We start from the raw sequence: 25,269 nt of genomic DNA on the forward strand, positions 1-25,269 counted from the left end.
TATTTTATTGATCACGTAAGATGAAATAACTGAATCTGAATAATCTTGTGGGTTTAGCAGTCTACTCTTAAATGTGGAAGATTTACTAATGAAAAGGTAAAAAAAAAATCCACCCATTATATTTCAAATTTCTTATTTTAATTAGGTGTCCTACTGGCAGGGATTGCACAGATTTCATAAATTCAAATCTAAATTATATCATTGGAACTAGTTTCAAACCAGCTGGGGAGCAGAGTAATTGAGGCTAACTCATCAGAGATAGGGGAATCATTAGGTTTCTACTTCTAAGGTAAGTTCCAAAATTCTGAGTAGATTTTAAGACGTTGGCAGATTTCATCCTCATTCTGCTTGAAAGCTAAACCAAATCCTAATCTCTCTCATTCCTTCATCACAAATTAAGAAAAAAGAGGACAGAATTTGACCCAAAATTTTGTAATATGGATCATACTGGATTAGGTGCTTCATGAGGACTCTCTAAAATCTGTTTAAGATTCATTCTCCTACAAAGAAAAGCAGTTCCAAAAAGGAAAAATCCATTAAATGTTTTTTACCCCAAAACTATTATAAAATGCAAATACCAAACAGGACACTCCTGTCCAATTAACGTCTGTTTGCTATTAAATGCAGATTGGCTGACAAAGTCTAATTAGAGGGTAGATATCTCAGTAATTATGAAACTCATAATTATGTTTTAATTGTACTTTATCTTTGAAAGCTAACTTCCAGTTACAATAATGAATTTTGTGAAGCAATTGTTATTGAAATAGATCTTCTAGTTAAGCTGACTCATTTCTGTATTTTATGAAGCAATCATTCCAATTATTTTTATTACACTGAAGGTATATAGATATTATTTTACAAATAAAAATGGTAGAACCCTGGGCCAGCAGGCGTGTAATTTAAATTAGACATAAAACAGTGAGATAATGGAGTGAAGATAGGTGGAGAACTGGGAAATGGGCCTGCAAACCAGGAGTAATATCCTGTGTTCTGTTCACACACCTCTAGCAATCCTATGTATGTACATATAATATGGTACTGGTGTGCCTGTGCTGCCTGCAGTGAGAGTTTCTTAGGACAGACATCCAGCCCCCTGGGTTTATTGTCTGCTGGGTGCATTATGGAGACACTAGGAGAGTCTGGCATGAAAGCTGGGCAATGGAAGTTTTGTGGCACACAGTAAGAGGAAGAACACTCTTGAGGGCTGGGGAAGGGAAGGTGTTGATGCAAAAAGCTAGTAATTGCTCCTTATGCTTAAGGAAGTATTTGCATGTGTCATCAACCATTATGTATTTTGAAAATAACCACTCTCCATGCTTCTAAGAACTTTGCAACATTTGATGTTTTTAAAAGCTCCTGGAGAATGGGACTCTGAGAAATTTTTTATTCTTTCTTTCTATCACTCTTTTTCAAAATACAAACACTATTTTCAAACTCTGTAGAAAAGCTTGAAAATGGAACCTATAGCATCACAGGAATCAGAAGTAAAAAATAAAAAATAAAATAAAATAAATAAAATAAAATAAAATAAAATAAAATAAAATAAAATAAAATGTAGGTTTTGTAAAATTTAGTTGTTGTCTGAGTCTTATGATTTTTGTTCACTAAGCCAATGAATCTTTAATGGCCAGAAATAAGGCTAATGAATGTTTTCTGTCTCAGTTTGGAGATTTCCTGTTTGAAGAGGAGGTTGAACAGTGTGCTGACCTGTGTCAAAGAGTTCTCCATCACTGCAGTAGCAGCATAGATATCACACGGACTCAAGCCTGTGCCACTCTTTATCTCCTCATGAGATACAGCTTCAGCTCTACCAATGTAAGATTTTGAGCAGTATTTTTCTGTGCCACCTTTTTTTGTCATCAGTTGAAACAGAACCTGAACTTGTGATAACAAATGGAACACATCTGCAGATGAATAGTCACGTTATATACATGTTATGAATAGTTATATCAACGTTGTGCTGTTTTGCACATTTGGTCCAGAAGAAGTGCTAGAGTTGTAAGAGGAAAGTAGTTTTAATTGGTGTTTATTTTTTTGTTTAGGAAAATGTGTTCTGCAACATCTGTAAATGCATCTTTAAATGGGACAGCATTAGGCCTCTGATAAAACGGCTATACAATGTATAAGCAATACTCTTAATTTTATCACGTTTGTTTTTTTTTTTCTACTCCTGTGTCGCTTAAACTTATACTAGTTCTATCCCAGTGCGATTACAACCTCGGTACAACTACTGTGTGCTGCCTTAATGGGAATTCTTTGGTGGCCTTGGGCTAGGCTCTGATCCTTGCCATACATATGGAGCAAACTACGTATATTAGGCATGTAGGTTCACAATGTGCTAACATGAAAAGACATGCATTAGCATTGTGGATAGCGTCTGATCTTGCAGAGCATTTTCTTCCCTAGTTTTTACTTTAAAAGCCTTGAATATGTAAAAAGTGTTGGCTTTGCAGAAGGAAAATATACCTCTGAGACACCATGATCAGCAAGGCGTAGTACATCACCAGGTGAAGCCTTCAGGGGCCCTTTGCCTCCTAGAGTTGTTTCCAGAATATTCCTCTCCTTCTTCCCTGTGGGTGACCTTATCAGCACACCCACTGGCCAGCACAGTGGGGGAAAGAGAAGCTTCTGATTTCCCATTCTCTCAAGTGAGAGTATGTATTCCAAGAAACATTCTTTCCCCAAAATACAGACATGTCAGAATTAGGGAACTTTGTCTTAATCAGGTAAAACAGGAAAAGCTTTGATGCACCAGAGACTGCCTGTGTGAACTGTGACTTTAACATGCTTGGTGTCAGCAAGAGATAGTGGATATGATTTATATGGTAGACAGAGGTATGTGAACTGATATGTACGGTGCAACCATCATTCTTTCATGTTTTTGTCTTTTCTTCTAAAAGAATTTTGCAAGAGTGAAGATGCAGATGACCATGTCACTAGCCTCTCTGGTTGGAAAATCACCTGAGTTTAATGAGGAATTCCTTCGTCGGTCCTTACGAACCATCCTAGCCTATGCAGAGGAAGATGCAGATATGCAGGCAACTCCATTTCCCATTCAGGTAAAATCTTCTATGACATCTGTGCCTTTTATCAGGAGCTTTCACATAAGAATATGCTTGGAGCAAGTCCTAGACTTTGGTTTTCCAAAGCAATGAAAATAAAGATGCAGGGGTTATTGCATGAGTTTATTTCTAACACAACAATAAGCAGGGAAGAAGTAGAGGACATCATTCCATAAAATAAACTCCTAAGAGTTCTTTTGAAATCACATGACAGGAAAATCATCTCTTAGTTTTGTGTACAACTGTCTTATAGACCCCAGCAGGAACTGTAGCCTCTAAGAGTTTTCCAAGGGGGAACTTGATTCATTGTGTTTGAAGACAAATAGCATCAAGGAAAATATAAACAGGTCAAAGAATTCCAGCTCATTTTGATGAAGTAAAATGTAAGATCTGCTGTGTCTGCATTGAATAGAGTTTGGAAAACTTGTAGTAGTTCAGCTTCCTGACATTTTCTTGGGTAAGAGGGACTAAAAGTTACGTCATCCGGTCAGATGCTGTTACTTTTCTAGAAAGAAAAAACAACACCTGAGAAAGGCATGTTATTCTTTGTATTACTGCAGGTAGAGGAGCTGCTGTGTAATCTGAACAGCATCCTGTCAGATACAGTGAAAATGAGGGAATTTCAGGAGGATCCGGAGATGCTCATGGATCTCATGTACAGGTGAACCCATTTAGAAATGTTGATGCAGTGAGGTAAGCACAAGAACTGTGCATTCTACAAACAAGCTGTGTACAAACCCTCCAGATGTTCCATTTGTGTGTATTCCCACTTATTGCAGCTGTCTGTCACGAAGTGCCCAGATGGGAGGAATGAGACTATTGCAGTGGAGCTACTGGGAGGTGGACATAGACTTGGGCAAGAATGGAAGTCAGGGACTGATGAGCACTGAACAGTCTTGGGTTCAGCAGTTTTACTCTCCTCATAGGCCCCTGTGTGGCCTGCCTATCACTGCATAACCATTTCTTTTGCCCTTTGTTTAGTGAATCATACAGAGTAAAGGCAGAGATGTCTCCTTCTATTCAACCCAGATCAGGAATTATAAAGGTTCTTTGTGTTATTTGAGAAGAAGTGATTGTTGACACCTCCTTTCTGCCCCATGTTGTTAGGATTGCCAAAGGGTACCAGACATCACCTGACTTGAGGCTGACTTGGCTGCAGAACATGGCAGAGAAGCACACCAAGAGGAAGTGCTACACAGAAGCAGCCATGTGTCTGGTCCATGCTGCAGCACTGGTAGCAGAGTACCTCAGCATGCTTGAAGACAGAAGCTATCTCCCAGTGGGCAGTGTCAACTTTCAGGTAAGAAAAGGCTCCCAAGCTCTGACAGCATAAGACTGAGGTGGCCTGTTCTCCAGTGTGTATTCCTTCTTGTGTTAAGCAGAGTAGAAGTGCATGTATGGAAAGGAAAAGTTACAAAGGCAAAGTATTCATCACCGCTTGGTACATTTTCCCAACAATTTATGTGTACTGAAAACTGGTACTTTAGTATCTGTCTGTCTCTGACTCCTATTTCCAGCAGCTGGCTACTGTAATCTCTTCTTTCCTAAGTGGAACCTGTGCTTTTTCCTAGGTCTGTTACTTATCAGCTGCAACACATGCATTTTTCAAGCTTCTTTCTCATAATCTAGGTAATTGGAGGTACTCAGTTCTATTAGGCATGTTCTCCAATCTTTTGACTGTCATTCAATTACTAACTGACAGCCTCCTGATTGATGAATGACACAATCTCCATAGGCTATAGGCAGTCACATCAAAGCCAAGTAGAAATGTCCTCTAAGTTCTTTCAGTCTGGCAAGCACCTTTCAGTTTATCACTCCAAAGACATTACTTGTTCTTTTGGCATTGCTGAGCTCTTTACTCAGCAATACAATGATCATTTCCAGAGAGTTTTCTTGTGGTTTTTTTTTTACCCTTCTTTTCTACATCACATAGATGAAAGCTAAACTCTTTCTAAGTATTGTTAGACACTTCAAAATATAGATATTTGTATGTAGTTTATCAGCTTATGCAGTTTTGGTTACCCCTACATGAACTGACCTCAACTGCAAATTTGGTGATTTTACTGCTTTTTTCCACACGTTATTAAAAACAGAAATAGCTGAACCCTTAAAATATTCCTGTGTGTTGATGATTCCTCATTATTCTCTAAGACCAGTGAAGACTATACAGAGTGTTTACTGCAATGATTATGAATCACTCAAAATAATTAGTGGAAATGTCTTATAGAATCAACTCAGATATTATGTAGATAATGTTTGGGCACATTTCCTTTATGAAATTTTAATCTTTTTAAAAGTATCAAGTTTCTATAATCTAGTGTTGATTCAGATTAATAACAATACTTTTATTCTTTTTTTCAGTAAAATTTTGTATCAGTGTTTCTGGATTGTCCTGGATGCAGTCTGATAAATCTACCAGTATCTGCTCATAGAATCATAGAATAGTTAGGGTTGGAAAGGACCTTAAGATATCCAGTTCTAACCCCCCTGCCATGAGCAAGGACACCTCACACTAAAACATGTCACCCAAGGCTCTGCTCAACCTGTCCTTGAACACTGCCAGCAATGGAACATTCACAGCTTCCTTGGGCAACCCATTCCAGTGCCTCACCACCCTAACAGTAAAGAATTTCTTCCTTATATCCAATCTAAACCTCCCCTGTTTAAGTTTTAACCCATTACCCCTTGTCCTATCACTGCAGTCCCTAATGAATAGTCCCTCCCCAGCATCCCTGTAGGCCCCCTTCAGATACTGGAAGGCTGCTATGAGGTCTCCATGCAGCCTTCTCTTCTCCAGGCTGAACAGCCCCAACTTTCTCAGCCTGTCTTCATATGGGAGGTGCTCCAGTCCCCTGATCATCCTCATGGCCCTCCTCTGGACATGTTCTAACAGTTCCATGTCCTTTTTATGTTGAGGACACCAGAACTGCACACAATACTGCAAATGAGGTATCCCAAGAGCAGAGTAGAGGGGCAGGATTACCACCTTCAACCTGCTGGTCACACTTCTTTTGATGCAGCCCAGAACACGGTTGGCTTTCTGGGCTGTGAGCACACACTGCAGCTGGCTCATGTTCATTTTCTCATTGACCAACACCCCCAAGTCCTTCTCCACAGGACTACCATGAATTTCCTTTTTGCCCAACCTATAGCTGTGCCTAGGATTGCTCCGACCCAGGTGTAGGACCTTGCACTTGTCATGGTTAAACTTCATGAGGTTGGCATCAGCCCACCTCACAAGCGTGTCAAGGTCCCTCTGGATGGCATTCCTTCCCTCTAGCATATCAACAGAACCACACAGCTTGGTGTCATCGGCAAACTTGCTGAGGGCACACTCAATCCCACTGTCCATGTCACCGACAAAGATGTTGAACAAGACCGGTCCCAACACCGATCCCTGAGGGACACCACTCGTTACTGATCTCCAGCCGGACACTGAGCCATTGACCACAACTCTTTGCATGCAGCCATCCAGCTGTTTCTTTATCCACCGAGTGGTCCACCTATCAAACTGGTGTCTCTCCAGTTTAGAGACAAGGATATCACGGGTTAACTGCTCTACCCCTGTCCATAATTTCCATAGCCCCATCATAGAAGGCCACCAAATTGGTCAGGCAGGATTTCTCCTTAGTGAAGCCATGCTGGCTGTCACCAAGCACCTTGTTGTTTTTCATGTGCCTTAACATGCTTTCCAGGAGAATCTGCTCCAAGATTTTGCCAGGCACAGAGGTGAGACTGACTGGTCTGTAATTCCCTGGGTCATCCATTTTCCCCTTCTTGAAAATGGGGGTTATATTTCCCTTTTTCCAGTCATCGGGAACTTCATCTGGATGCCATAATTTTTCAAACATAAGGGACAGTGGTTTAGCAGCTTCATTTGCCAGCTCCTTCAGGATCTGCAGATGGATTTCATCAGGTCCCATGGACTTGTGTACGTTCAGGTTTTTAAGATGGTCTCGAACCACATCCTCTCGTACAGTGGGCCCAGGGTTCATTCTCACAGTCCCTGTGTCTGCCTTCCAAGACTTGGGTGGTGTGGTCAGAGCATTTGCCAGTGAAGACTGAGGCAAAGAAATCATGAAGAACCTCAGCCTTCTCCAAATCCAGGGTAACCAGTTCTCCTGATGGCTTCCCGGATTGGGCCCAAGTTGTCCCTAGTCTGTCTTTTATTTGCAAAGTGCCTAGAGAATCCTTTCCTGTTATCTTTCACATCCCTAGTGAAATTTAATTCTAGCTGAGCCTTAGCTGTCCTGACCTGGTCCCTATCTTCCTGGACAACATCTCTGTGTTCTTCCCAGGCCACCTGTCCTTGCTTCCACCTTTTATAAGCCTCTTTTTCCCCTCTAAGTTTACTCAGCAGCTCCTTTTCCATCCAAGGAGGTCTCCTGGCCCTCCTGCTGCACTTCCTTCTAGTCGGGATGCAACACTCCTGACACTGTAGCAGGTGATCCTTGAATATCAACCAGCAGTCTTGAGCCCCCATGCCCTCTAGGGCTATATCCCATGGAGCTTTACTGAGCAAGTTCCTGAAGAGGCCAAAGTCTGCTCTCTTGAAGTCCAGGGCAGTGAACTTACTGCACACTCTTCTCACTGTCCTGAGGACCTCAAATTCGACCATCTCGTGATCACTGCATCCAAGACTTCCCTGGAGAGTCACATTTCCAGCGAGCCCTTCCCTGTTGGTGAGCACGAGGTCAAGCAGGGCACCTCTCCTTGTTGGCTCCTCTATTACTTGCAGAGGGAAGTTGTCTTCCACACAATCGAGAAACCTCCTGGATTGCTTGTGCTGGGCTGTACCATTGCTCCAACAGACGTCAGGGTGGTTGAAGTCTCCCAAGAGAACAAGGGCCTGTGAGCGTGAGGCTGTTCCCATCTGTCTATAGAGTGCTTCATCCACAGAGTCCTCTTGATCAGGCAGTCTGTAACAGATCCCCACAGTAATGTCTTCCATTGCTGTTCTCCCTTTAACCCTGACCCACAAACTCTATTGACTGCTCACCTGTCCCCACACAAAGTTCCATACTCTCCAGCCTATTCCTAACAGAAACAGCAACTCCGCCTCCCCTCCTGCTGGGCCTGTCTTTTCTAAAGAGCCCATAGCCTTCCATTCCAACACTCCAGTCATAGGAGCTATCCCACCATGTTTCTGTGATGCCGATTATATCATAGCCCCGTAGACATGCACACATCTGTAATTTCTCTTGTTTGTTCCCCATGCTACGGGTGTTTGTGTAGAGACAGCTGAACCAAGCTCCAAATGAAGCCAGCTTATTGACTGGCATGGCTGGAATATCTCTACATTGCTCCGAACATTTATTATAGGTGCTGGCAACTGACTGGGTGTGATGGGATGGAATGATGCCCCTCTTCCCCAACACATCTAGTTTAAAGCTTTCTTGACCAAAATTGCTCTTCCCCTTCGTTGTCAGACCAGCTCCACCAGCCCCCAGTAGACCTGGCCTCCCAAACTGAGTCCCATGTTCTAGATACCTAAATCCCTGACTATGGCACCACCATTCTAACCATCATCTTGTTAACTTTTTAAAAAATCTGGTCCCCAAAGCATATTTCCTCCTCTGGGACTTCCCGAGTTTTATGAAACCTATGGCAACTCAGTATTTGCTGCCCTGGATATGCTTTTGCTTAGCTTTTTTAAGCTCCTGAGGAGCACATTTTATGGTTCAGGTGATTTTAAAATGGCTAACACTAATAGCTGGTACATTCATCATCCCTTGATATAACTGTACCACCTGGGCTTTTTTTTTCCTTCAGAATTGTATATAACCATACCACCTGGAGGTTTTTGTTTTCCCCTTCAGAACAGTAAATGTGAACATGATTTAACTGGTTGGCATTTTGCATTAAATTTTGTAAGTTGAGCTTTAGTATTTGCATTTCCACCTTAGCAATCAAACAATGAACTAGTGTTCTTCTCAAATTCCTTTACTCTTAAATAGCTATATATATTCTTTTACAGCTAAATTTTTGGCCATGGATTTATACTTCTGCCATTTTGCATCCCTTATCACTTTTGTATTGTTCCTAGCCTGTAACTTCTATTCATTACTTCTATGTTCTTCTTTTCTCCTTTCTTAAACACTACCATCATTGTGGGTGAAATCTGCATTCCCTTCACAATATCATCCTGCTCCCATGTTGCCTTGAATGGTTGTAATCTTGCACATTCGACCCTAATGCAATTGCTCCTTACCTTGCTCTAGATTGAATGGGTATGTTTTCAGTTATTTTAAAGAACTATCCTACAAAGCATGAAGCAAGCAAAAACTTACAAGCTTAAAAGCAGTAGGTATTTTCCTCTCATCAAAATGCTTGCGTAAATTCATGTTTGCCAAAGAAACACTTGCTCCACAGTAGAAAGGTAGTAAATAGCTTAATGACTAGAAATGCAATTACACAACTCCTTCTCTGACAGCATAATTTTGGATTCCAGTTTGCTCAATAACAATAATTAACTATAATAACACCTTGCGTTTCTTACAAAACCTTCCCAGAGAAGAGCTGTCAGTCTTTACAAACAGGTTTGCATTTTGTAGCACCTGTGAAAATCTTGTTCAGATGACCCTGTTACAAAAGAGAAGCATTACTCTCAGCTTTACCTGGAGTTCCAGGTCTCACTCAACTGACTCCTTCTGTGTCCATTTCTTCATTTAGGTCAGATATTAAATCAGCTAATACTGGTAATATACATTTACTTGTGGAATTGAGGGTTATAATAATGTATGTTTTAAAATATTAATTTGGGTGAGAAAAAGTGTTATCTGCTTTTAGCAGATTAGTAAAATGAGGCAGCAAAAGATTAAATCACTTGACTTAGGTCTTCTGCAGCTTACTCTGTATGATGGTCAGTGGAGTAAAACTTTTCCTTTTACTGACTAAACTGTGTATGCATCCCTCTGTGCTGTGCAGTCAAAACTATTGCTCAAAATCAGAACAGGATCACTTTCAATGAAATTCCCTTTGAGTTTAATTTGTGTTTACACTAAATTGCCTTTGCAAGTGATAAGGCAGACTTAGAGTATGAATTGCATATAGGCTGACCTTAATGCCACTCTTATTACCACAGAGAAGGACTTAGCGTGTGTGACTGCCATACTGAAGGTTAATTAGCCTGGGCTTAGCAGTAGCCTAAATCAGCTGTGCTGTTTTGGGGATCTAGGTGGGAGGCTACCCTACCCATATCTAACACGGTGATAAGGGCTGGGGATCACATAAATTCTCTTGATTTTACACGAGTGTTTCTTTTCCTTCTTTTCATGGACAGAGGCTTGGGTGACATGGTTTAGTGTGTGGTTGGAACTAGATGATCTTAAGGTTCTTTCCAACCGTAACTCTTCTATGATTCTATGAAATCCAGGCTTGTGAGGTCCAGAGTAATTGCTGATGATACACATGGTAACTTACGTATTGCCTATAGTGTACAAGGTGCATATAAAATTCTTCACTTTGACAGGCAGATCAAGGTAAAAGGTGGGTGAGGCATGTCCACTTTGCAAAAGATCATGGAAATATCAGAGGCATGTCATGAAGGCTTCTCCTGCTACAGTGCTTGGACTGTAAAACATGGAAATACACACATGACATTACGTACTGCAGATTGAAAGGCAAAGAATAGCAAATTGGTGTCTGTGGCTTTCTTGATTACTTTCATAAATAAATTACTCTTCTGGACACTTGTCTCTTTGTTACAAAAAAAAAAAAAAAGAAAAGGAAGGCCACATGCCATTCTGATTCTGCAAAAACCATTCTTCATAGCTACTGTCACAGAAAGGGAAACCCAGAAAATGAGATGCAGCATGGGTTGTGTGAGTTGTCCTAGGTAATGCACCAGGGAGATTGAGTCTGTTTGAAGTCACTATCTTCAATGAGACTGGTAGGTAAAAAGTGCTATGTGTGTGTTAAAATACACTGCAGTTTTCCCTTTGACTGAAATTTGGACATATTCTTAACTCCTGTGAATGTTGTACTGAGTGAGCTTTGTGCTCACCCTTCCAGTGGAGCTGATGTGATGTACAAACTCGGCACTGGGACAGTAGCCTGGTTGGAGTAAATTTAACCCATGGAGAAACAAGGACATCCACAAAACCCAAGGCGGGAAGTCCTGTGTTCCTAGTGATGTGTGGTGCCAATTCTTTATCTGAAATCTGATCAATAGCAACAGCCCTCAGTGTCTTTGCTATTTTATAAAGATGTCTTTAAGGACTAGGCTAGCTAGCCAGCTGGCATCTATCCTGCACTCAGACAGATTGTCGTTGGCAGTTTCTGCTGAAGTGACACACTGAGACACTAATTTAACTCCTTTTAATTACTAGCAAATCGAAGCTTAGTATTTCTTCTGCTGTTGAAAGTTACATGTACTAGTTCCATGCTGTAGGTATACCTGTTCATTTATATGTATTTCTATGTGTTATAGATTTTTTAATGTTGATTTTACCCAGTGTCATTTATTCAAAGGGATCCTGAAGAGCTGCACACAGGTTATTTCATGGTCTAGAATTTCAAAGAGTGGCTGACACGGTGTACTTTAACTAGATTTATTTAAACACATGTTAAGGTCAGTAAATTTAACAAGAAACCACGTAAATTGTGTGGGATCAAGGTGTAATACCACAGAGGCTGACCAAGAAGCAGCATTCAATCATTGCAGGTTTTACAGCAATATTATCTATGTCCTACTTCTCAGCTTCAGAAGTCAAATCAAGAATTTGGAAGTTCAACTTCTTCAAGCTGGTGGCAGGAGTAATTTCCCACACCCAGACTCCAACAGCAGGAAGGACACATTGGTTGTAACCCCTGCAGCATGGGGGACTGAGCTCATTGCAGCTCCATGGAAATCCCAGACACCAGAGGGGGGACAGTGTGTGACCTACAGGAGTCTGCCTTTTAAACCTAAGGCGAGAAGGAAAGTTTAGGATTCTTGTAGTGAAAGTCCTGATCTGCCATCTGCAGAGATTTATGGTGTTTTATTTGCTTCTAAATGGAATTTAACTGTGTAACCCCTGGGTGCATTTGTATAATCTCATTCTTCCTGTCATGTAAATATGTTAAAACTGCCTCAATCTTTATGACAGACTATTGATCTAGGTTTCTGATTCCTCTGTTCTGACGTATTTTAGAACATTTCACCCAATGTGCTGGAGGAATCTGCTGTTTCAGATGATGTTTTATCTCCAGATGAAGATGGTATATGTTCTGGGAGGTATTTCTCAGAAAGTGGCCTGGTAGGGCTGCTGGAACAAGCAGCAGAGCTCTTCAGCACGGTAAGTAAGGGCCAGAATTACCTGGAGGTGGAGTGGAGATATATGGGCCAGATCCATAGCTTATTTTCCAGGATATGAAGAAACAAAATCTTGCTGCTAAACCAGGCTCCACAAATCTGCCCTGCTGAAAACAGCTAGAGAAGAGGCAGAGACACATTTTAGGCCTGACCCAGCACAGCTCAGCCATATAACCACCTCTACTGTTCAGACTACAGGCAGCATTAGCAGAAAGTGATTGTCCCAGGAATGAATTGAGCCTTTTGAATGGTATTTTCATGGGACAGTACATTCCTGGAAAAATATCTTGCTTAAACTATAGATTTTAGAAAGCACATGAGAGTTACTCATGTGCTTTTATACAGCATACAACCAACAACCATAATCTGCACTTACCATTTAAAGAGTCATGATATTAATACTCAAGTAGCTCATCATATTCCTCTAGTGCTGAAGAAGATACATGATTTATCATCTCCAAAGATATCATTTGGGTTCTTTCTGTCCACATGCAGCTCTGATTGCCCTCAACCACACATGCTGAACAAATGATTTTTTTTCTGCTCACCTTCATTTTTATCTCTTCTAGCCAAATGCATAAACCATGTGTTTTACATGGGAATTTGGGCTTGAGAACCCAACAAATCAGACTTCCAAATTAGATCTGGCTTGTAGTTTGCAGTTCAGAACTACCCATTTACTATTACTAGTTTTTAGAAAGCCAGATCAAATAACATAGCAGATTAAAAGTTAAGTGCCATAAATCCCCTTTTCAGCCAGGCCATTAATGGAGATCTAGTTTCTTTTCAGAGTGCATGAGAATTCATTTTTTTTATTCTATTTTTTCCTTTATGTTTTTCTCATAAGGGTGGATTGTATGAAACTGTGAATGAGGTGTACAAAATTGTCATCCCCATACTGGAAGCACATCGAGACTTCAGGAAGCTTACTTTGACACACAGCAAGCTACAGAAGGCCTTTGACAGCATTATTAATAAGGTACTCGTGAGGCAAGGTGCTGCTAGCAAGACACATCACTGGGTTGCACTGTTTGTCTAAGACTGGTGATAATAAAACTGTTCATGTCAAATAGATCCATTTCCTTTTTCTAACAAAAGCTTCCATCTGCTTTGATCTACCTACAAAGGGTAATGTACAGTGAAAAGCAGCTCTATTCTCTGTGTAGGAAAAAGCATAGGTTAGTATAAAACTAGTTTAGAGTCACAGAAAAATAGCTGAACAGGTCAAACTTAGAATCAGAACAGGGGTTATTCCACCTGGCCATATCTATTTAGGGAAAATATTGTCAATTTACTGGTGTTTTCAGTTATAAAACTGAAGAAATACAAAAGCCTGGCTAAATTCTCAGTACTCATACTGCCCCTTTTGTTCTCTTTCTTCAGAAAAGTCCAGTTTCAAATTCTTACCAACTTTCACTGCAAAATTTTAATTTTGTTCACATCTATCCAATGAAATTAAAAAATAAAACATACTTTGTTTTGCGAAAGCCACTTCTTGATTAACCTGCATTTTAAAATAGATCTCAGTCAAAAGTCCCTTAATATGTATGCTTTCCTTCATTAATATGTACTTCTAACCCATCAGCACTGGTGAGGCATGGAACTGTCTCTGAAATAAGAAAAACATAGGATTAGTGGGTTTTCTTATACAGAAACTGGGGGGAAAAGGCATCAAAATACTACACTGTTGACATAAAAAAAAGTAAATTTTGTCTTTCTTTTTATCAATTAGGGTCAAAAGCGAATGTTTGGAACTTACTTTCGTGTTGGTTTCTATGGATCCAAATTTGGAGACTTGGATGAACAGGAATTTGTTTATAAGGAGCCTGCAATTACCAAGCTTCCTGAGATTTCTCACAGATTAGAGGTAGAGAAAAAAACTTTGTGTTAATATGATCTCCAGTGTTATTTTATAATTTCTAATTAACCCACACAGTTCTAATAGTATTATTGTTATATAAAAATCAATAACAAACTGATTAGTACCTAAGATTATTTTCTTTGTGTGCATCCTTTCTTTCCATAGCAGCCCTTTTTACAGCATAATGATGAAAGTGATCCATTTTTTTGAGGCCGTGCCTCTTGTGGGCAGGCCTGTAAATATATTGAATTATTTGATTTAAGCATGCTAGATACTTGCTTTGCTATCTTCTCATCTTTTTCATGGAACCGCAATGTTCTCTTCTGATCACTTTACCTCTAGTTCTATTTTTTTGTGAGCAACTTACACTGATATTTGTCAGAAGATGGCTTAGCCTGGCCAGCTGTGTTTCATGAAGCCAACTCTACAGAGCCCAGAAACTGTCATGGTTACTCCTTTCTCTGACAGACATACACATCATTAGCATTTTTTTAAGGACTAAAACCACTCCAGGATAACTCTTGTTTCTCTCCCAGGGATTTTATGGCCAGTGTTTTGGGGAGGATGCTGTGGAAGTGATCAAGGACTCTGCTCCTGTAGACAAAAGAAAGCTGGATCCCAATAAGGTAGGGAAAGTACTACTGAGAGTGCTGAATGCTCAGTTACAGAAGAGAAAGAAAGAGACAGGGTCCCTTTGAAATTTTTATGCTCAAACATTAAGGTAGCAAAAAAAAAAGTAAAAATCCCACCTTGGCAGTATCTCTATGCCCAGAGATATCCTTAAAGCCTCTGTGAAAGGCTTAGTTTGATAGTTTGTCACAGAGTGTGGAAATCAGAAGTTCTGATCTGTGGTCCCTGCTCTGGCTCTGATCCTCAAGGGTTAAGCTGTTCCCACCCCAGAGGTGAGTTTTGTCAGCTCTGAAGAAGAAAAGGAGCCCTGAAGAATTTGCAGCTCTGTACAGCTCAATGCTTAGCCAATGTGAGCTAGAGGATATTTCACATATGCTGTTCTTTTTACATTTCTTGGGTTGTAAAGTGCTGTAATGGTTCTTCCTTCTTTCTTAGGCATACATACAAATTACTTTTGTGGAGCCATATTTTGATGAGTATGAGATGAAAGACAGGGTAACGTATTTTGAGAAGAACTTCAACCTCTGCCGGTTCATGTACACTACACCTTTCACCATGGACGGGCGCCCCAGAGGAGAGCTTAGTGAGCAGTACAAGAGGAACACCATCCTAACCACAATGCATGCTTTCCCCTACATCAAAACTAGGATCAGTGTCATCAAAAAAGAAGAGGTAATTGTGTTTTGAGGGCAGATCTAATTTCTCAGGGGCTGAGGGAGTCTCTGGGTGGGAAGATTTTTAAATTACATTCTTAGCAGAAGAAGGCTGAATTTCCCAGATATGTTAGTCATAAGTAGGAATGGCATAAAATGGGTAGACAAATGCAGACTGGGTATACTATGGAGAAGAGAGGACAGCAAGTGTGTATTCTTCTTTTTGACCTCCTGGTTGCAATGCTGTGTAGGAGGATGTGTGAAGAAATATTAGTGTCTGTATTTCTAACAGGTAAAGTATAGTCACAGAACTACATTGGGCTCAGAGCTGGTTTAGAGAGAGAGAAGCTTTATAAAGGTAGAAAGTACAAAACCATTTCAGACATGAAGTCAGTAACTTAGAATGGTAGCAAATTTGTGCAAAAAGGGAATCAGATTCACATTCTATTCTTACAAATTATAAGATGTCGAAGAGCTTTGTTTCAGGTGCAGCATGTACCAAGATGACATTTAGGTTGAATAGTCTTCCTGGGTTTCACAGCTTTTGGCACAGGAAAATGATAGGAATATTGCCAGATTTGGAACAGGTCAATTACATGCATGATTCAGGTAATGGAGCACTTTTTCTCCCATTTCCATTAGTTTATTTTAACCCCCATTGAAGTTGCTATTGAAGATATGCAGAAAAAAACACAGGAACTAACTGCAGCCACCAGCCAAGAGCCACCAGATGCCAAAATGCTCCAGATGGTTTTACAGGGCTCAGTTGGAGCCACTGTAAATCAGGTAAGGGATCAACATAAGTCAGATGAAGAGTTTCCACATACTTTTTTCATTGTGCTTTCTTTTTTGCTCTCATTTCTTGCACTGGATGAAATAAATCTAGTAAGACACGTTTAATCACAATGTGCATTTATACATAATCCCTTGATATTTAGTTACTGTATACTGCTCATTAGGCATGCTTATGGTGAAAATGCTTGTGGAACTGCTGTCTTGGTTGTAGGTGCAGAAACTCAAAGCCTTGTGAATACATCCAAGGATGAATACATCCAAGGATTTTCCAGTTCTAGGAAACTAGCCATACCAGCCATTTTGTTCACTCAGGGTATATCCTTCAGGAATGGAATAATGACAAAGATTCAGCTGTAGGACCACCACAAATTCGTAGTTTTTCAGAAAATACATGAAGTTGCGACCTGAGTGTTACGACCTTTGGAAAGAGTGGTCCTTTTCTGGGCTGGGTCTACTTAACTCCCTTGGGGTCTTGTAAGGCTACAAAAAGGAGCTGTATTTCTCTCATGTAACCAGGTTTAGCAGTCCAGCTATCCAGCTCTTCTTGCTGTGCAGAATCTGATCCCTTTTCTGTGGAGCTGGAGGAGAAATAAAAACAAGAAAAGATAAAATATGACGGACAACACCTCTGCTTGCCAAAGGAAAGGTTGGGGGAGGGGGTGTGGAAGAGACATCCTGTTATGGAGACTATACATAGGCTTTTTTTCATAATTCTGCACATGAAATAACAAACAGCTTAATCAAACGTGTTTGATCTGTTTTCAGTCCAAGCAGGTGGGTTTGACATTTTCCTTTGTTATTCCTCTAAGGGACCACTAGAGGTAGCACAAGTGTTCCTGGCTGAAATTCCAGCAGACCCCAAACTTTATCGACATCACAACAAGCTGAGGCTGTGCTTCAAAGAGTTTATAATGAGGTCAGTAAAAAAAAAAAAAAAAAAAAAAAAAACAAACAAAAAAAAAAAAAAGAGCTGAGTTGCATCAATAAAACAAATAATCACAATAATTATAATATGACTGTGTGATTAATTATGCAAGTTAGTGTCATGAATCCTGGCATCTCACACTTTAAATACTTGGTCCAGACATGTTATATCTGCTTCATGGTAATGCTTTGGTAGGCTCAGCATCCCAAAAGGAAGCAAATTTTAATACTTCAAAGTAATTATGCATAAATAATGACCTTCCATTTGTTATATCTTTTGACATTTTACATAAGCCAAACATTTCAGATTATTGCCTTGCTTTTATAATTGTGGAATCATAGAATGGTTTGGGTTGGAAGGAAACTTAAAGATCATCTAGTTCCATGCCCCTGCCATGGGCAGGGACACCTTTCACTAGACCAGGCTGCTCAAAGACCAGTCCAGCTTTGCCTTGAACACTGCCAGGGATGGGGCATCCACAACTTCTCTGGGCAACCTGTGCCAGCATCTCACTGCTCTCATAATGAAGATATTTTTTCAGTATCAAATCTAAATCTCCCTTCTTCAGTTTAAAGCCATTTCCCCTTGTCCAATATATGCCCTTGTAAAACGTCACTCTCCAGTTTTCTTGTAGGCTCCCTTTTTGGTACTGAAAGACTGTTATAAGGTCTCTCTGCAGCCTTCTCTTCATCAGGATGAACAAGTCCAGCTCTTTCAGCTTGTTTTTAATAAAATTACATTTCTATGTAGGAAGCTGTAAGAAAACACTTGACCCTATCTGTCAAGCAGACACATTGGCAATGATAGACACATTTTGGCCTTTTTTTTAGATGTACTTATAAATCTTAACTACCATATCCACACAGCAAGATATTCATCTCCTTAGTCCAAACAAAGCATAATTGCTGAAGGATAAGTTTGAGTTAAATAAAAATGAGCCTTATGCAGAAGATACAGCCTTGACTCCCTGTTATTGTGTCTGCATCTGTTTACAGTAAGTAGGCAGGTAGCTCAGTACTCTGCAGTGATTAAATTCATTTTTATTAGCTCCTTCATGCATTTCTAATGTCTTTAAAATATCATCTCAATTTGTCTACTTGGAAAAGACAGAGGTTCCTTATTAGTTCATTATCATTTTGGACTTGACAAGTTATCAAAGGACTGCCTAACCCAGAGGAGCTGGACCCCAGGCCATTCAGGCTACCTAGCACAAAGTTAATGCATTTAACAGAAGTAGGTCATACATGTCACTCCTTTTCTCTTTCCTTTTGCCTAGGTGTGGTGAAGCAGTGGAGAAGAATAAACGCCTTATTACTGCTGACCAGCGGGAATATCAGCTAGAGCTCAGAAAGAACTACGGGAAGCTGAAGGAGAACCTTAGGCCCATGATTGAGAGGAAGATCCCACAACTGTACAAACCTGTAATGAAAGTCCACAGCACAAGGTACAATTAGGGCAGGATAGTCTGTTGTAGCTATTAAAAAAGATGCCATTTTTGCAAGTAAAAAGGCAGTTTTACAGGCAGCTAAAGCAAGGCCATAATATATACACTGCCAACTTCATACTTGATTAAAGAAGTCTGCTGACTTCCACTGGAGCTGAATGTGGTATTGACTGTGCTCCTTAAGCTGCTCATTCCTGGGGTAGAGGGCTTATGTTAATTAAATACATTGTTAGAGAAGACTTCTCCCTTGCCTTGCAAAAAAAGTACTGGCAACATCTTGCCACTTCCTCACAAGCGAAGCCAGGAAGGAAATAGAACAGGTACATGGGTCTTTTTTGAGCATGTGGTTCCATGTGCTATTAGCCAGCATTAAGAGTGGTCATTTCACTCCCAGATAACATAATCAAATTTAGCTCCATGACTGAGACAGAAGAGTCTTAACTTAGGCTCTTTGTTAATGAGTATATGCTTTTTCACAAGCCACTGTGTCTAGTGTGGGTAGGAGTGGAAGAAGGAATATACTTCTCATCTGCCGACACATAACAGCTGGTGATTCGTCAGCTGCTGCTCCTTTTCGCAAGGCAGGTATATCTTGGATTCTTTTTCATTTGCCAACTTTATTTATGGATCAATTTCATTGCAGGGAATCTTTTCGAAGCCACAGTTTTAGGAAATATGATGCCCAGACTTCTTCACAAAGCACCTAAGAAGTAGCTGCTTTGGCTGAGAAAGAGCTTCATGCTGCAAGCCAGAAGTGATGGATATTCAACATTATGAAATCAGAAATGTCTCACAAGACATCATGTGTGCTTTCTGGATAGCATGCAGAAAAGCATTTACACAAGATCACTGAATGAAAACTGGGGGGCGACACCTAATCAACCACATTTCATCAGGGCTTGGGAAGGAAGAGGGTGCTTTTTAGGTACTTCTGCGTATTTTGTAAAATGATCACATAATGCAAAGGAGTGGACCACTAGAGCGTTCAGTTCCACGAGGTCAGTCATTGCTACCTAACAGATACAGAACTCTGTGTAGTTTGGTTGATGTGTTACATGAATCCAAATATACGTGTCTAAGGGCCACTGACAAATTAGGCCTATTTATGGTCTTTGTCCAAGACAGCAGTTATCCATGGGCTTATGGCAACAATTCTGCAAGTCATTCATGTGCTTAAATGCTGTATTAATGAGAAGAGACATAGTCCCCTGCTCAGTGCTTGCTGAGCTGGAGCTGTAGGAAAGAATAATTTCCTCAATCAGTTTCTGTCACCAGTTTCTATCATGGTCCTTAACTGCAGGGATTGTTCCGCATGAGTTTTCTCAACAAAAGCTTGGAAAGCAAGAAGTAGCAATAAATAATTTTTATAGATTTTCTAACTTTTTTTCTAGCTATAGGGACTACTACTTAACATGCAGTTTGATTTCTTTATAATCAGTGTCATGTTTAGCATAGCTAATAGATGATAGTTTAAACAGAAAATGTTAAGCTATGAGTGATTCCTTTACTATACAATGTTGTATGAAGATGACCTTATTCAAAATAGTTACAGAAGTGCACAATGAGGATTTCCTACAAAGCACTTCATTCAGGCTTTACTGAAGCTTGAGAGAAGTTAGCACATAATTCATAATACCTAATGCTTAGTATTTTCTGAACCTTGAACAAATGTTTTATTGAATAATCTTTACAGCGCTGCTCTGAAATAAGGAAACATCATTAGAATTTTGCAGATGAAGGTGTTGATAGAGGGAGAGAATGAGAGATTAGGACTTCAGAACTCATTTAGTGAGGCGATGGCAGAGATGAGATTTGTGCTGTGACCATGCTTACCATGTAATGTTTGTATTTTGAAACAAAGATCTGTGCAAACATCCCTCAATATAACTTCCTTCCCTCCACCTTTTCAGGGTTTTGGAAATCATAGTTTAATGCTGATTAAAGTAACCAGTCCCGTTTGCTGAAACACAGAAATTAATCTTAAAATTAAATGAAAAAGTGGAATTAAGTTTTTCTTTCTTACTTCATTTTAGCAAATTACAGTGAACTTTCTCAGAGCTGATGATGATTTTGAATGCACTATGTAGAAGATTCACAGGGATGATCAGACAAGACAACACATGGAAACAGGTGAAATAAACCCTGTACTTACACAGCACTTGGAGCATAAGAAAACATCTCTCTGCATCATATGTTAAATACAATAACTGGGAGTAAATACTCTGTGATTTTGAAGTGAACATATCCAGAGTACATAAGCAAATAGTATAAAAAGCTCAAAGCAAATGATGACTCCATGGAGTGGCTTCTGTGTATTCCAGTTGCTTTGAAACAATTCTAAATTGGAAAGATTATTAATATCCCAAAACTCTGAAGCTATGAGATCTCTGCCTATCAGAACGTAGCCCCTTATATATAGTTTTTAATAGCCTGTTTGGGAGGAAGATCAGACTACTGTCATCTATCAATCTTGTAATCCAACCTTGTTGTTTACAAGATGCTTATCCTTTACCACCTAAATAACAGAAAGCACAAGTAAACAAAAAACCCCTACAGATGTACAATGTATCAGGTAAAAGTAATGAAGTGTATTTTGTGTTGTAGTTCTTGAACTGAAGCAATATTCAGGATAACATGAATAGTGAAGGACTCTTCACTCACATTTTACAAGCTGAGCACCCCTCAACCAGTTGGCCAGTCTTGCCCTCAGTTTGTAGCTCATGTGGTCCCTTATACAAATGAAACATGGTTTGTACATTTCTTTCAAGAACTGAGCTATGAGATATGTAAATTTTCTATCTGATGATATTAATTTTTTCAATAAAGTGACTTTCATGGGATGTTCAGAAGTGCCTTTGTGTTGCACCTTATGCCTCAATAGAATCCATGTGGAAAGAAAATTTCAGTAGGAGCAGCCGTTCCCTGTAGAAGCATTGTGCAGCAGAAATTGCAAAGGTTTGAGAGGAGCCTGCCTTTTGGATAAATTGTGTCTGTTGTAAGGTGTAACAGGCAACAACTTGCTCATGAACTTTTTTCATTCGATGAAAAAAATGGTGGTGTGAAGCTCAGTGATAGTAGTGTCTTCCTTTCTACCTCCACTGCGTAGCTGTAGAGCAGAAACATCCCTGATCCTTGAATGACATATCATCTGTATGATTCAAGACTAGGAAGAGTTTTGTGTATTCACACTAGTTAGTCCAGGGCCAAACTGCTAAGGCAGTCCCAGGGAACACAGCAAGCGAGGCACAGAACTACATCATCCTGGTCCAGAGATTCCCGTGAGTGTCTCAGCTGGGAGTTCACCACAGCTCACTTGCTCCTGGCATTTGCCATCAGTGAGCGCCAGCTTTAAAGAGCATGGAGCTGGTTTGGTGCTGGAATCTTTTAGCTCAACACAAGGTTCACCAGCCCAGGTGTGCCCTGTCCCACTGCACTGTGCAGCAGCATCAAGTCTGTACATGGCCCACCACCCAATAGAGTACAGCTGATCCAAAACATTTGGAGTGAGTACATACCTGCACATCTGCCAGCATGCAGACAACATGCATACATAAGGAGTCCATGCTGACTGTGAGAATCATGGAATCAGAGAATCACAGAATAGTTAGGGTTGGAAAGGACCTCGAGATCATCAAGTTCTTGCCCCCTGCCATGGGTAGGGACACCTCACACTAGACCAGGTCCCCCAAGAGTCTGTCCAGCCTGGCCCTGAACACTGCCAGGAATGGAGCATTCACCACTTCTTTGGGCAATTTGTGCCAGAAGACCACCAATAATGCCCAGAAATGTAAATAAACCTTTCAGCATGTTCTGAATACATTTGAGCAGCCAAGGTGGGTGTTTCTGGTCAGCACTACTGATCTTACATGACTCCTGGTTTGCAGAACAGCTGCTATAAGGGGAGCACACTTTTCATACTGCATGAAAAAAAAAACACACTCCCAAGGCTTCAGCGGGTGAAGAATTGATCAGGCATGACTGAGAGTAGAAGTAGCCATACTTGTGCTGGGGAAAGAGAAATGCAGTGCTGTTACTTACAGCTGTCAGATCTGGGTTACATGACCTCTTTCTGGAAGCTGAATGCTTCCTCATTAAGTTTCCACCAATGTGAAGACTTAGAAAAATGAACGCAAACATTTTGTTCTTTTTGTTCCACTTCCTTTCTGTTTGTTTGAAGTATCATCATCTCAGAAAGCGGAATTAAAGCTTAGCAGACAGCCTGACACAGAGCCTGCTAGGATTCTTTAGGGTAAGACAATCTCTTAAAGCAGTGCTTGTTATGAAAATAAAGCACATGAAAAAGAGTGTTTTGCTTGTTTTACTGCATTACAGTGCTGCTGCCTTCTGTTAGGAACACGTACAAGGAGTGTACAAAGGGTGTTGCCATTAGTGCTGAAATTTGGGAGTGTTCTAATTTGGGGAGTAGCTCAGCCGACTTTGTTTCAAATATCTTTTAAACTGGTTAAACGGAGTGATTAAAAAATAATCAACAGGTCTTGATAACTCATCTCAGGTTGGGTAATGCTGTGGTCTAATCAGTGCACTGAGAGGAAAAGGGGCCCTGGTGGAAAAAGTCCTTCTTGATTACATGAATAAAGGCAATGCACACTCCCAGAAAAACTCTGTTAGTGCTTGGGAAGGTAACAGTAAAATCTGGCATTGGCTGAGTGTTTGACACAGTGAATTGAATACATTTCCATGACTCCCTATGTTATACATGAGGGATTGGCTTTAATGAAGCATTTTTAGTCAAAAAACCGACCGTTTTCCAAGTGTTCGAGCATTACAACACCAGTCTTTATGAAGTTCTTTGCCAAGGTGTAGTCAGTTAGTATTGCTTAGTAAAAAATCCTACAAATGTGAAACTGCTTAGCTGATCAAAACAAAAAAAATCAAATCACAAAGACCCTCCATTGTAGTTTTTTCAAAGACTAGTTTAGAAATCCTTGAAAGTTGTAACATTTTGTTCAGATTGTTTGTTCTAAGCAATCAGCGGCTTTGCAATCTTTTTAATTCCCCATTAATGAACTTAAAACATACCTAAATGCAAATGTAAATATCCTAAATCATTACACACTTTTTTTTCCTAAGGTATAAAATTGATTTTATATTTCTCTCTGTGGATCTAGTATTTCTTTTAGAACTATCTCTTTTTACAGGAATAAGGCTTTCTTTATCCGCCTCCATTCATGGACTATTTCTAAACCTGTATTGCATGCCTAGTAGGATGCTGAAATCTAAATTACAAAGGAAGTTAAACTCTCATAATCAAAGTGATAAGGTATTTCAGCAGGATGGCAGGAGGACTATGTCTTGTGCTGTTTGGCAAACACTTGTAAAACAGCAACTGGAAGGGAAGATTTCCTACCACACATTTCCAGCTTTCCCAAATGCAAATAACTGTACATATCCCCATTGCCCAAGGAGAGCTTCATGAAGAGAAAGAAGACATGAAAAAGAAAAATAACAAGCAAGCTTAGCATTGCTAACACATCTAGAGCTGGAAAGTTCCAGAAAGCTGTCTTAAAACCTCAAACACATGTTTCTGGACTTAATAACAATGAAGAAAGGCAGTAGGTACAAGCCCACATCCTTTCCTTTGTTTGCAGCTCAGCTTTAACAGAAATGAACCATCCCTTCTCAGGTTCCCAAACCTTCTCAAAGAAGGGCTGGAAGTGCTCCCAAAGGAATGTGTTCCTTCTTGTGTTAAGGCATAAAATCCTGAGCTCAAACTGAAACCCTTGGATTGGGAAAGGGGAAGCGGAAGAAAAACGGGGAAGGGAATAGGGGAAGGGGAAAGAGGAAAGGAAGGGGAAGGGGAAAGGAAGGGAAGGGATTTTTTACACAAAATAGGCTAATACTGCTTGACTCAGAGGTTAGAGACTTTCCAGCAGACTGGAAAATGGCATTTTTGCTGTAAATTCATGCTGCCAGCTTCTAGTATTGGGAGAATAATATTAAATCAACAGGGTCTAAAAGATTTCAAAGAGGTTGGCTTATGTAACAGACTTCAACCATCGATTAAATTAGGAAGAACAAAACTCTTGTAATCTGTGGCATGTTAATGAGAATACAACTAGTCCTCCATGACTGTGTAGAAAGGATTTCTCAGCTTAGCTTGTAGACGACCCAGTTGCCCCCAAGGCCTGCTGCAGTTTAGGACAAAAGCTGCATCTGAGTGAAAGAAATCTATCCATAAAGAAATAAACAAGCAATCAAAGAGCAAAAGATTAGAAACCCAGCACACTGTGGGGAACAAAGGGAGTACTACTATGGAAATGGAATTAGGGCAGGTTAAAGTGCTGAATGTATCTCACTTTCCAGGCATTCAGCACCAAACCTCGGGCTGCTGTACTTTATTGGAAACTGTCAGGCAAAAAGTAATCACAAAAGACTAAATAATAATAATAAAAAATATCAAAACCTCTATTTTTTTCTAATAAAAATGTTCTTAGTTTGGGGAGATTTTGTGGATTTTTGGGTGTGGAATTTTTGTGGTTTTTTAGTGTTTACTGTCTGGATTTTGTGAGTTTCCATCAAGAACTGTGGAACTGCAAAAGTGCCAAACAAAAGGCACCCTGTGCTTTCACATTAGCCTTTGAAG

At 40.1% G+C, this 25,269-nt stretch overlaps 1 protein-coding gene across 1 annotated transcript in view; it reads left to right on the top strand.

The window, feature by feature from the left end:
* Nucleotides 1-21,494, top strand: part of DOCK8 (dedicator of cytokinesis 8) — a 73,863-nt gene extending 52,369 nt beyond the window's left edge. The window contains exons 35-47 of the mRNA XM_031054319.2: nucleotides 1,663-1,815; nucleotides 2,901-3,059; nucleotides 3,623-3,723; nucleotides 4,170-4,362; nucleotides 12,197-12,340; nucleotides 13,205-13,336; nucleotides 14,090-14,224; nucleotides 14,755-14,844; nucleotides 15,284-15,520; nucleotides 16,144-16,287; nucleotides 17,106-17,212; nucleotides 18,498-18,665; nucleotides 19,309-21,494. Of these exons, the coding sequence (XP_030910179.1) occupies nucleotides 1,663-1,815; nucleotides 2,901-3,059; nucleotides 3,623-3,723; nucleotides 4,170-4,362; nucleotides 12,197-12,340; nucleotides 13,205-13,336; nucleotides 14,090-14,224; nucleotides 14,755-14,844; nucleotides 15,284-15,520; nucleotides 16,144-16,287; nucleotides 17,106-17,212; nucleotides 18,498-18,665; nucleotides 19,309-19,372 (1,827 nt within the window). The 3' untranslated portion in view covers nucleotides 19,373-21,494. The remainder of the gene's footprint in view (nucleotides 1-1,662; nucleotides 1,816-2,900; nucleotides 3,060-3,622; nucleotides 3,724-4,169; nucleotides 4,363-12,196; nucleotides 12,341-13,204; nucleotides 13,337-14,089; nucleotides 14,225-14,754; nucleotides 14,845-15,283; nucleotides 15,521-16,143; nucleotides 16,288-17,105; nucleotides 17,213-18,497; nucleotides 18,666-19,308) is intronic.
* Nucleotides 21,495-25,269: the final 3,775 nt, after the last annotated feature.

The sequence above is a fragment of the Melopsittacus undulatus genome, chromosome Z, assembly GCF_012275295.1.
Source record: "Melopsittacus undulatus isolate bMelUnd1 chromosome Z, bMelUnd1.mat.Z, whole genome shotgun sequence".
In the NCBI taxonomy this organism is placed as follows: domain Eukaryota; kingdom Metazoa; phylum Chordata; class Aves; order Psittaciformes; family Psittaculidae; genus Melopsittacus; species Melopsittacus undulatus.